The sequence below is a fragment of the Nilaparvata lugens genome, unplaced genomic scaffold, assembly GCF_014356525.2.
Source record: "Nilaparvata lugens isolate BPH unplaced genomic scaffold, ASM1435652v1 scaffold6788, whole genome shotgun sequence".
NCBI classification, from domain to species: Eukaryota; Metazoa; Arthropoda; class Insecta; order Hemiptera; family Delphacidae; genus Nilaparvata; species Nilaparvata lugens.
In genome coordinates this window covers 1,182-14,872 of record NW_024092539.1, presented here as the reverse complement: position 1 = coordinate 14,872, position 13,691 = coordinate 1,182, and the positions used below count along the sequence as shown (strand labels likewise).

General features: G+C 33.8%; 1 protein-coding gene across 1 annotated transcript; it reads right to left on the bottom strand.

Annotated features, from left to right (window-relative positions):
* Positions 1-2,114: 2,114 nt before the first annotated feature.
* Positions 2,115-2,708, bottom strand: LOC120356457. The gene has a single exon (XM_039445379.1). The coding sequence runs from the start codon at positions 2,706-2,708 to the stop codon at positions 2,115-2,117; it is 594 nt and encodes a 197-aa protein (XP_039301313.1).
* Between the last annotated feature and the right edge of the window lie 10,983 nt (positions 2,709-13,691).

Below are 13,691 nucleotides of genomic sequence, written 5' to 3'. Positions count from 1 at the left end.
AATGTATCCTGTCTTAGATTCGGAAAGCACAAAAATTGTTATACCCCACTTGATGGGTTTGTACTTGTTGTAAACTTTGAATTGAATTTTTTCCTTGAAGCCTACTGTGCTCTCATCTACGCTCACTTTTTTATTTGGTACATAGTATTCCCTATATTTTTTATCTAAATACAATACTATGGTCAAGTGGGGTAATTGTAAACAAATTTGGCATGTTCCATAATTTGACCTTCTATAAAAGACTTATTATTCAGCAAAGGTTGAATAATTTTGTGTCTTTAGGTAGTTTAATATTTACATTTCAAGTAACAATTGTAGGTTTTATTCACATCAAATATATATATATATATATATATATATATATATATATATATATAATATATATATATATATATTTATAATAGTCTGCATATTTACAATTACCCCAACGTTTTTGGGGTAATTGTAAACAAGTATTTTATATAATCTTACTTTTTTAAATTCATAAATAAGTGCAATGTGTGTAAAAAAAGGTCTATTAACAGTATTATTAATAAAAAAAAAGAAATTTACCATGTTTACAATTACCCCATTTTGAGGCAGAGTCTGGGGTAATTGGAAACATAAGTATAAGCATTAGACAATAACCAGGATGAAAACAATCAGAACACTTTTATGTTTCTCATAATATTATTATTATTTGAAAAATAGGCCAAACATTCAAATCAAAAGTGAATTGCAATTAAAATATTTTATGTTAATTAGGCCAATTAACGCAAGTTGATTGAACAAGATAGTAGTTTTCAGAATCCAAGTTGCTTCTCAAAGACTGAGACACTTCCTGGAAATAAGTAAACTAATTTCCTATCAATTTCTTTCACTTCAGGAGCAGGCAATATAGCCTTTATCTGTTCAAATGTGATGGAAAAATAGTCATTTTCTTTGGGAATGAACTGGGTTGAAAAGTCATCTTTACACTGGTAGCCCATTACAAATATTTCACCATCATCATCATCAACTAGCTGAATGCAGCACACATACTTGTAATGTGATTTGTTTCTTGGTCCACCAACTAAATCAACTAATACGAATAATCCCGGTGTCAATTTTTGTAATTCAGGTTCTTCATAAACAACTTCTTGAGTGTTTTCTTTTATTATGTCATGAAAAATACTTTCTTCGTCATCAGATTCAGTACACAATGATTGAATTAAATTGTCCTCATCACTGTCAAGATTAGTATTAGTCCTACATTTTTTCAAAGTTTTCTTAGATCCAAGTTTAATTGTCTTTTTGTAACCTTGTTTCTTTGGACTGCTTGTTTTCTTAATTTTCCTGTATTTTTCTTTTCTTTGCTTCCACTTGTTCTTTGTTTTCTTTAATCTTTGCCAATACATCGTCTCTAATTAACACCTCTCCATATCTTTCTGGTTTAAGACGAGTAATTTTTCTCTCTCTTCTAACAATATCTGTCTGACCATCTGGTTTGCTTGTCATTTTGGTGGTGAAGATCTCGATTATCCCCGTTGGTGTAATAGGTGTGGTTTTGTTTTTCTCGTCATTTTTCTTGGCAGGTGTTCGATCATGATCCTTGTTTTCACAGTTTATAGCCTGCATTGGTTGGGCTTGTATCTCTTGGTTGGATTCAGAATGTTCCCCATTACAGCTTTCATTGGGTTGAGTGATCACTCGGGACTCATTTTCAACTGGCCAGACATTACTATAAAAGAACTAAAGCTCAGCTTTTCTTGTAATCATTCAAGTCTTTTGGATTGAATGACGACTCTGGGAATTTTGTTGCATCAACCGGGAATAAGCCAGTTGATCTGAAACCTGAAACAATGTTAGAGCTTCTCATTGTGGCTTGCCAAACTTCCCCCAACAAAGTTGAAAACTGAGCCTTGGTCAACCTCAAATTACCTTGTTTTTCCATCTGCATTTTTCCAAAACTAATAAGTTTTTTCTCCCAACAGGACTTTAGTGGGCCAAAAACACATTTATCAAGTGGTTGGATTTTATCTGTTAAATGACTTGGGAATTTGATAAGCTCTATTTTGTTGTCCATAGCTGCCTTGACAGTTTGGTAACTAATATGGCTTTTGTGCCCATCAAACAGCAATATGGCCTTTTGGTCTCTACAATTTTTTTGCCACTCTCAGTTGGTTAACATGAGGACTGAGTGAGGCAATGAACCATTGATGGTAGTGCTCTTCTTCCATCCAACCATTTGAAGAAGCAGCATATAGGGTTCCTGGATAAGAATCCTCTGTGGGAATCCAACGTGGTTGAACAGCTAATCCTTTGGAGACAATGAAAGGGGGAAGATAATTTCCATCAGCAGAAACCGTTGCTAGCACTGTGGTGCTCTCCCTTCCAGAACCCCCTGACACTCTGACTGAAGGAGATCCTTTTTCCCCTATTGCTTTGATGTGCGATGGATCCATATTAAAACCACTCTCATTGCAGTTGAAGACAAAAGCAGCCTTTTCTTCATTTAAACCACAGTCATTAATAACTTTATTCAGTTCTGAATAGAAATTGTAAAAAATGTCTCGTTTCCAAGCATTTTTTCTGCTGCTTTGTAGAAGTTCTGGTTTTTTCACTGACAGGGAAGGATGACAATGAAGAAATCCATAGTACCAGTCCTTACCTGGTCTACCATCTTTAAATGGAGTTTCCAAGTTATTTGCCTTGACAAATTCTGCTACAATATCAATTGTATCTTCCATATTGCATGGGAACCTCATGCACGCTCTTGCTTTCAAACAATTTACTGAGTCAATTTCATCTTGACTGGATAATGTTGTCTGATGTCCAGCCCCCAGTTTGTCAATAGGTACTTTCCTACCTTTTTATTTGATGGAAAATTACACTCCTTGGTACACCATACTTCTCTTCAGCTTGGGAAAAAGTACAGTTTTTATTCTCCACATCTCACACAGCATGCAGTATATCTTCTTGTGAGTAAGCTGGACTTGGCCTCTTTCTCACATATAATCTTGGCATCTGAAAATAAATATCATTGGTGTAAGTTTTTTGAAGTTCAATCATTTAAGGAAAGGATAGAAACCTTGAACACAAAAAAATATAAATTAGCTTCTGACACAGTGTTTGGCCTTCTTCTCACATATGTTCTTGGCATCTGAAAATAAATAACATTGGTGTAAATTTTTTGAGGTTCAAGCATTTAAGGAAAGGATAGAAACCTTGCATGCAAAAAAATATCAATTAGCTTCTGACACAGTGTTTGGTGAGATGTAGAGGTACTTACTCATAATGAAAATTAAAAAGCTAGTCACAGTATCACTAAAGCTGTGGATCCACCAAACTTGTGTGCGGAACATGGTGTGCACGAACATTTCTTCGCACAACAGTCGTTTTGAAAACATTTTATTAGACCCTGCTCCACCTACAGTAAAAGTAGCGCACATTTTGTGACAGACACAAGTGCGCAAAGAAAACGTGCAGCACATTTAATTCTGTGGAGCTTGCAGTTGCTAACAAATTTCAATTCAGTATCCACCATGTCGAGTCTGGAGGAGGATGTTTTAATTTGTTCTGCCGTTTGTATAGTTTTGGGTAATTTATTGAAAAAAATAGAGCAAAACCGCAAGTGTGGGTGCGGCCTTTCCTGAAAAATCGTGAGTCAACAAAAGAATTTGTTATTCAAAAGAATTAAAAATTGATCCTTTGAGTGGCTTTAAAAATTTTACACGAATTTCTTGTCATGATTTTCAGTACCTTTAGGGAAAAATTGGACCAATTATTGCTAACCCATTTAGACCCAAATTAATTTTATCCTGAAAATATATTATTTTCTCGTCAATTCTTGTTCATGAGGTTGTATTCAATGAGTAATATTCATTTTTGAAGGTTAAATATTCACCATATTTGAAATAACAGATGTTCCCAATTGGGAACAGCGGGCACAAAAGGGGAGGTGTTTTTAAATAACATCTTATCATCTTTAAAATGTCAAAAATGTGGTTTATTTGTATATTTTTATTATCTTGAACAATATTCCATGTCGATAATGAGAAAAAAGAGAATTAAGTTATACTACAATAGTCTACTATAAATGGTTATTTCCAATGCTAAAAATATTGAACTAGTCAAAATAGTAAGAATAAATGTCTGAAATATCAAGGGTATTATCTAGACTTTCTTATGGAAAGCTTCAAAACAATGAGTATGTAAAGCAATGTTACATTTCTTACATTTCATTCTTGAATTTTTTTGCATAGTGCACATCTTGTTTGCTTTTCATTTTTTGTTATAATATGGTTCACTTCATCAAAGCGAACGTGCTCTGTCACTCTCTTCTCAACAGCTGCTACCAGGCGTCGCGGTCTTCCAATACTTGGGCGTTGTGCATACTTTTGTAAGTAACTCAGGCATATTGTACGAGTGAAATTTAGAAGATCAAGCTGCTGAGGTTTAGTCTTCACATTCCAACGATAGAGCTGCCAAGCATTGTTCATGGAGACATTCAAAAGAAAAGATAGTAGCTGCCAATACCATTTCTTACCCCGTATGTTGACTCTCATTTTTGCCACATTTTCATCCATCCTGTCAACTCCACCCATGTAGGTATTGTACAGAACTATTGATGCAGGTTGATTAACAGGCACATGCTTCTTCAGTGCTTGACTGTAGCGCTTTACTTTGGACATAGGTGAAATTCCCCCCTTTGTTGAACCCATAGTCACAACATTATTGTCCATATAACGGACAAGTGTCACTCCAGAATTTGAATCAGTTATTGACTCACATGTTCCCCTTTCCTTTTTGGTCATTGCTTTTACATCAGTTAGAGGAGCTTTTTCAACACGATTAGCTCTCATTGTTCCTGTACCATGTAATCCCATTTCCTTTAGTGTTTCAAGCAATGTGATGCTTGTGAAAAAGTTATCAAAATACAAACTACAACCTTCTTTTTCAGGTAGTTTGTCAATGAGGTCCAATACAACAGACCCACCTAATCCTAAATTTATGTCATTTATGCCGGTTTTACATCCTTGATACAGTTGGGACTGAACAACATATCCCAACCGGGTACAAAGACACCATGCCTTGTAACCAAAGCGAATGGGCTTGTTGTGCATATGCTGTTTACCCCCATGACGTCCATAATATGGTATCATTGACTCATCAATGGATAGATTCACTTCATTTGGGAAGTACTTGAGCCAATTCTCATTTATTTGTTCCAAAGAGGCAAAACTTTTGCAAATCTATGCTTGGACAAGTTATTATTGTCACAAGCATGAAAATATTTCATAATCTGAATGAATCGATTACGTGACATAGCATCGGCTATAGCCTTATTATTTGTATCAGGCCTTTCATCCCAATACATTCGTAATCATGGAACTTGACAGTAGCCACTGATCAGTAATATAGCTAGAAAAACTCGAATCTCATTTTTTTCAACTTTGAAATGTGGTTCACCATTTTGAAAAGCGTATAGATTAGAAAAATCACAAATCAAATCAAGAACTTCATCATCATAAAGCAGTTCAAAATATTTGACTGGATCAGTGGTTTCAAAATTCTGAAGCCATTCAGGAAGTTCAAATTCTCTCTCAGGTACCAAATTTACATCCTTAGTCACCCAATCTCTAATTCTCTTTCTTTTCACAGTGCCCTTTGATTGTGTATTACTTGCCTCATGTGTCTTTCTTTGTTTTCTTTTTCTTGAAACAGAGCAAGTAGCATCATCATTGTTATGAGAATTAGGATGATTGATGTTGTTATTTGATCATTCACATTATTTTCAATTGATGTGGTAAAAACCTCCTTCACAACTTCACCATCCACAAAACGCTTCACTGTTGCTTCTGCTTCAGAGAGAAGAATATTACCTGGAAGGTGATCCAAATTATCATCATCTTCGTTGCCACTGTCTTCATCAGATAGGTCTCCAGTGGGTAGAATAGTTATGTAGCCATCTATGCAGTCATCATCTTCCATCAAAGCACTCGCAATCTCATCCAAAGTCAATCTGAAACAAAGTCAAACAAATAACGTCATTATTGAAACCACCTACTCATTCATACCCACTGTTCCCAAATGGGAACAATCATCTTTCAAATGTAATAAGTGATTGATTATTCAAATAAGGTGAGTTATTTGGTTTCAAATAGGTCAACCAACTTATCTTGATATGATATTATACACTTTTAGGAAGATATTTGATCTATAAACATAAAATAACACTCACCTTTCTTGTGAAGCCATTGTGACAACAACATAACCTCTTTCAAAGCAAAGTAGTGTACGCCACAGCTGATTTTTGGAGCGAATGATGCTTGATATCTTGTCAGGCTGACCAACAGAACTGTTTTCAACAAAAAAAAATTACCTAACTTTTTCCCTTTAATTGTTATTGATAGTTGAAAATTTGTTCCCATTTGGGAACAGCGGGTCTAAATGGGCAAAAAGAGACAAATTATAGACAATGTGTTTCAGAGCAATTGAGACTTGCCATAACATTGAGATATCTAGCTACTGGTGATTCTTTTGTAAGCTTGATGTATTTGTTTAAAGTGTCTAGACAACTGATATCTCATATTGTTTCCGAGGTGTGTTATGCTTTAATCTCTACATTGAAAGAAGTCATAAAGGTAAGTTTGTACAATTACCCAATAATTAAGATTTATGGTGAGGGGTGGGGAGGGGGAATAACACGCATCCTACATTTTTCCCTGTGTGCTCTTCAAATTATATTATAAAATAAATATTTTATTATAACAATATAATCATAATAATTATAAATATATTCAATATTAATTTTCATTTCGAATTTTTTGTTCAATCTTACTTTCAATAACGATATTAACTCCTGTGTGTGCAATATTTCTATTAACACCCACTACAACTTCACAATAACAAGTAATGTTTTGTGATGCATGTTATTACCTCTCGCCTCTAACACAATAAAATAAAAATAAGTAATAAAAAATGTTGATTTATTATAAAAAAATTATAATACAAGTTTTATGTAACTTTCAATGTAAATTTGTAAATTACTTCATGTACCACGAATCATCTACAGAATATTCCATACTTTGATGGTCCACCCTTGTATCATTTGGGTTAGCTGTTGAATATAACTCATTGGACCGTGAAGATGGAGAAATACTTGTCACAGTATGATGGCTCCCCGAATATGGTGATGGCATTGTTGTAGTATGATACTTTCCAATGCCAAGTATTGCATCATACAATAAGTTGTCGATATCTCTTTGCACTAGAAGTTTTATGGGTTCATTTGGAATTTGCCGCAATTTAGCTGTGACACCAGTAGAAAAAACTTGTATCGTGTCATTATTTGTATGGTCAAGTTTTTCTTGCATACCTTTCATGACTTCATAGGCTTCTGATACCATTGCATCGTTTTTATTGTGTAGTCGCTGTCTTTTAGCTGTAGAATGCTTGATTGGTAGATTGATTGATTGTAGTGAGGTATCAACAGATTCCTTTGCCACTTGTTCATTTTCAGTAAACAGTTCTTCTCCACCTTGTTGTTGCATTTCAGTTAACTGAAAATAAAAAATTTGTTTCAGTTACCTAATACAAAAGATGAATGGATGAAGGTGGAACGTGGATTCAACGATTTATGGAATTTTCCTAACTGCCTGGGCGCAATAGATGGCAAACATGTTGTCATCCAAGCACCGAGAAATAGTGGAAGTGACTTTTTCAATTACAAATCGCAGTTCATTATTGTACTTTTTGCATTAGTTGACACCAAATACTCTTCTATGTATGTGGATGTAGGATGCAAAGGAAGAATTTCAGATGGGGGTATTTTTAGTAATAGCACTTTGTACAATAAACTGCGACAGGAACAATTAAATTTACCACCACCTTGCAATTTACCAGGGAGAAATAAACCAATGCCCCATGTGATTCTGGCTGACGATGCTTTTGCATTAGACATAAATGTGATGAAACCTTATGCTGGAAAACACAACTCGGGAAGTAAAGAAAGAGTTTTCAACTATTGTCTAAGCAGAGCGAGGAGAATAGTTGAAAATGTTTTTGGAATAATGTCCTCCATATTTCGAGTTTTAAGAAAACCTATGTTACTGGATAATGAAAAAGCTCAAATTATAACGTTGACATGTGTTCATCTACATAATTTTCTGATAAAGTCGCAAACGTCATCTACACTGTACTGTCCGAATGGTTCGTTTGATAACGAAAATCTGAATACACTTTGCCGTGCTACCAATTTTTCCTTAAACGGTTGGAATAGCATTTAACACCTATCAACCTAAGGATAGTTGTCGGCTCCAATAAAATAGATTCCTGATAAACTGTGAACGGATCTATGCCTATGAATGAGAAATCTAGTTTTCAGAGCAAATTAACTTATAATCTTCAGATGAAATTACACAAATACACAAAGAAACATATGTCTTAAGCCTAATTATTTCAGAGTTATTACGAACTAAAATACTTATCTAGTTTACAGTTGAAACACAGTGGCTATTGGCTTGACTACACTAATAGCTAAATATGAACAAAACAGAACATAAAAATTTATATAAAACTCAATTTAAAACATTAATAAACGAAAATGATTTAGAGCAAACTCCACGACAACACTTGTAGCCAGCCTTTTTCTAGAGAAGGAACTGGAAAAGACATAAGTTGCAACGCCTCGTTCAGTATCGATTTTTACAGACACATCACCAAAAAATTATAACTTATAAGTTTAGAATTCACATTCTACATCTGTTCTCAATAAAACTTTATTTTAAATGTTATTTTAAATTTTATATATATCTCGATTTAAATAAACTGTTTATCTAGTAATATGTTAACACTGCCTCGGTGACACCATGGAACAATGCAACAAACATTTACGATAATAATTCTCCGTCAAAAGTTTGTCCGTCTATTGATAACTCTGACATTACTATAAAGTTCCATAGATCTCGAATTGAAGATTCGATTCAAATGTGAGAAGAAAAATGTAAATTACAAATACCCCCCTCTTGACATAAAAAAAATTTTACTGTTTGAAATTTAAAGAAAAAATTTACATTGACCCTAATGAAAATTGTTGAAATTTAAATTCGAGAACAGTAACAATTTTTTCTAGAAAAACATTAGATGTCATCCAAAAATATTGAAAATTATTATAAAAATCATCAATAGCGTTTGTTATATGTTTCCAACAATATCTCAAAATATAGAATATCAATATTACTTTGATTTAGCTTTATAATTTAAGGATAATATCTCAACAGAAAGTTTAATATGTAAAGAATAGTTTTTGAAATGCACATAAATTTAATAGATAGAAAAATTAAATTTTTTTTGCATAAAAAATATTATGTATGTTGAATGAAAATTTATTATATTATTATTTTTTTTTAAATGAATGATGAATTGTTACATTTAATTTTCACATAAAATTTCAATAAATCAAAAAATGTTCATTTCTTTCACTATTGACGCGGTTGATTTTATTGATGCACATTTTGGAAAACAGTCCGTTAAGGCACTCAGTATGATTTTCAGTTAAGTGTGACTCCAATGTGATGACGTTAAGTGTTGGGCTGATCTGGATGCACGTATGTTGGGCTGATACTTGTAGTCGACTGCTGCATACCAAACTCGATACAGGTGACATCTCAGTTAGCATTGCTTCATGTTTGTAGTAGACGGCTGCATTCCAAATTCAATACAGAGTCACATAAATTTTGTATCATATTTGTAATTATACAATGTACATTTCAGGCTTGAAATGACAATGTAATTCATTTTTTGGAAAAGAGATAGACGCTGCATACAGGATTAATTTAGGTGAGGATTAATTTAGGTAAGGTTTGGTTTTTTGATATTTCAGCTTTCAAGGTTTAGAGTTCTGCATACAGGAATAATTTAGGAGAGGATTTTTTGAATCAATTCTTTCATGATACTGTGACTGTTCTTCTGAATTCAAAGTTGTGAATGTGAACATGGTTGGCAATTACCTCCAGGTAATGCAGTAGTGTTGAAGTTTGAGATACAGAGTCAGCAATAAGCATTGGCATTGCTATTGGCATATGCTTTGGTGTCGGCTTTGGCATCGGCGTTGATATTGGCATTGGCGCAGGCATTGGCATTGGCGCAGGCATTGGCATTAGCATTGGCGCAGATTTTGGCATTGGCGTAGCTATTGGCATTGGCGCAGGCATTGGCGTAGCTATTGGCATTGGTGCAGCATTGGCGCAGATTTTGGCATTGGCGCAGGCATTGACGTAGCTATTGGCATTGGCGCAGGCATTGATATCAGCACAGGCATCGGCGTTGATTTTGGTGTTGGCATCAGCATTGGCGCAGGCATTGGCGTAGCTATTGGCATTGGTGCAGCATTGGCGCAGATTTTGGCATTTTGGCGTAGTTATTAGTGTTGATATTGGCGTAGTTATTAGTGTAGGCATCAGCATTGATTTTGGCGTAGTTATTGGTGTTGATATTGGTGTTGACATTGGCATAGTTATTGGCTTTGGCATCAGCATTGGCGCAGATTTTGACGTAGCTATTGGCATAGGCGCAGGCATTGATATCAGCACAGGCATCGGCGTTGATTTTGGTGTTGGCATCAGCATTGGCGCAGGCATTGGCGTAGCTATTGGCATTGGTGCAGCATTGGCGCAGATTTTGGCATTTTGGCGTAGTTATTAGTGTTGATATTGGTGTAGTTATTAGTGTAGGCATCAGCATTGATTTTGGCATAGTTATTGGTGTTGATATTGGTGTTGACATTGGCATAGTTATTGGCTTTGGCATCAGCATTGGCGCAGATTTTGACGTAGCTATTGGCATAGGCGCAGGCATTGGCGTAGCTATTGGCATTGGCGCAGGCATTGGCATCAGCACAGGCATCGGCGTAGATTTTGGCATTTTGGCATAGTTATTAGTGTTGATATTGTTGTAGGTATTAGTGTAGGCATCAGCATTGGCACAGATTTTGGCATCAGCATTGGCGCAGATATTGGCTTCGGCGCAGGCATCGGCGTAGATATTGGCGTTGTTATTGGTGTTGATATTGGTGTTGACATTGGCGTGGTTATTGGTGTGGGCCGCAGCGTAGATTTAGGCGTAGATATGTCACACTAGTTCGAAAATCACCCAAATGTTCTTAACACTCTTCATGGCGTTCACTTGTTGCTGATTTCGAGATTCACATGATAACTATTTCAATGTTAATGTCTGTGCTGTACCTGTTATCTTAAAATGCTTATAAACTAAGAAGAAAAACTTGATTAGGCTATCAATACAATCTAATACACATAAAAATTATTTTTAAGTATTTATGAAATTGAAATTGTTAACATCTTATTATACAGTCAGCAATACATAAATTGTGAAATATGGACATATCAATGATAAATTAAAAAAAAATTCATTTTCATCTATTCACTGTTCAATTATCAAATTTTAATCCATTCTTCAAAATAGAATAGAATTTCATAACACCCTGTATCATTATCAAAATTGTAAAAAACATCAGATTATCACAACAAAATTTAATTTCAATACATATTTCAATAATTTCAGACAATTGGTCTTTATTCACAATCATTTCATAATATATCTGCATTTCATTATCATTTAATAAACATTTCATTTATAGCATGTTCATTTCACATTTATGATTTATCATTCAGGGTTTCAAAATTATTTAGTTTAATTTTGTGTTCAAAAAATTGTATAAAAAGCAAATTATTTAATATTGTTAATCATCGTTTGTTGGATACTAATAGTTTATTTCGACTCTTCAATGTTCTAAACACAAACTACATTTCATGACAAAACTTTACTATCAAACATTAAACAAGAAACCATTCAAAACATCAATAATATTTTGCTTCAAAGGCAACAAATTCATAATTATCATCATCTATGGCAATCAACATAAGTAATCAACACAAAAATATTATCTCATTACTGCCTCTCTAAGTCATAGCCTCTGTTATTCCTTCTTTAGGCAATAATGGGTTTCCATCTCAAAAAAACAATCACATACCAGCAAAATTCTAATCAACAAACCCCACTAAAAATTCTACATACACTCCAGCATCCATTTCAAACGATAATCAATCATATCAAAATTATAGAACAAACAGTTTAAAATAAAAAAAAAATCAATTACAAAACACTTATTTCAATTAATAATATAACAAAACGTTTTAAATTGAACCAATTATTTTTTAAAATAATTTAAAATTTAAAGACTGTATAATAAGTACAAACATTTCAAGATTATAATACAAAGATGATCAAGATGAATAATGGGTAAATAAGTTCCCTAAAAAATACAAACAAGAGAAAAAGAAAACTGGGTAAATAAATTCCCTAAAACAATACAAAGAAGAGAAAGATTAATTGGGCCTATCCTACATGTCAGTACTGAACTTCATGAGGAAGTATATTTAATAAAATATACTACTATGGAATTGTTAAATTCAAGTATGACTCTAATTTGTTATAATTGTGAGCTATCACTCCCACAAAAACAACTGGTGAAGGAAAAAAAATGTGTTGACTATTGTGACTGGGTGGAAAGTTCCTAGATGTCTGTAAGGCAATGTGATAGCAGACTCTAGTATCGGACCACAAAAAAAAAGTATGCAAAAGGTTTTACAAACATGTGTGTTGCAGTCATAAGGTTTTTATATCGCAAACAAGTAGGTCAGATAATCGAGTCCAGCTGTATGTGGTTCACGCCCACACCTCTAAAAAATCACACCTACTGTCTACCAAAAATCCAAGTATGGACAGCAAAGAAAAAATAAAATGCAAAATGGGTTAAAAGCCCAGAAGAAAACTATAACCTAATTACATATGGCTTATGGCACAATATGCAATGAAAGATGAGAACATGGGACATAATTGCTCTGAAAAACCTAATTACCTATATGATACCTAAAAAAAAATAGACATGATTAAAATATGTAATACATGATGAAAAAATATACCGCAAGCAAACAATTATTTACACTACAATGGATAGATTTTAGAAAAGTTAAGTTTTATCAACAATTTAAAGATTAGGAAAATAAGCTACTATTTCAACTTCTAATATTATTTCAGAAAAAATACAAATTTAAATGACTATGGACAAGATTGGTTAAGATATGCTTCATAGAAGAATTTTACTGAACATTACACAAAGACAGGAAAGAATCGAAAATTGAAAAGATTAAGGGCCAAGAAAATAGGCTACAGGAAAGAAAAAAGACACAATTATGGACTCTTACCATACACTGTGTAGCGATTATGCTATTCTGAATCCCGGCATAACACAGGATTCCTAATCATTGTGTGTTGGGGAATACCTTCATCATGTGATTCATTGTCATCATCTTGTAAATAAGCAACTTGAAACAACCTTTGAATACTAAATCAATGGAGACTTTGCATTTGTTTTCTTCAAGAACATGATTTATTATTCATGGTTCATTTGTTTCAACAAAGCCGTTTTGCCTACAAAAGTTTGTCATGTCCACTTGAGAATGCATAGCATACACCTTTTCAATTCTCAGTTGAAAGTTGAACTCATCAACTTGACTCAAAGCAAGATTCATTTTGTTTACATTTTTCCTAACCTCTACAGAAACCTGTCTCATGTAATCATTCACTTTGTTCATAGTTTTCCTAACCTTCAATGTAGCAATATTATTTTCATGATAGTTGACTTTCAGTGA

Coding starts and splice junctions, on each gene's coding strand:
- LOC120356457 (XM_039445379.1), bottom strand. CDS start 2,708: ATGGAAGATACAATTGATATTGTAGCAGAATTTGTCAAGGCAAATAAC.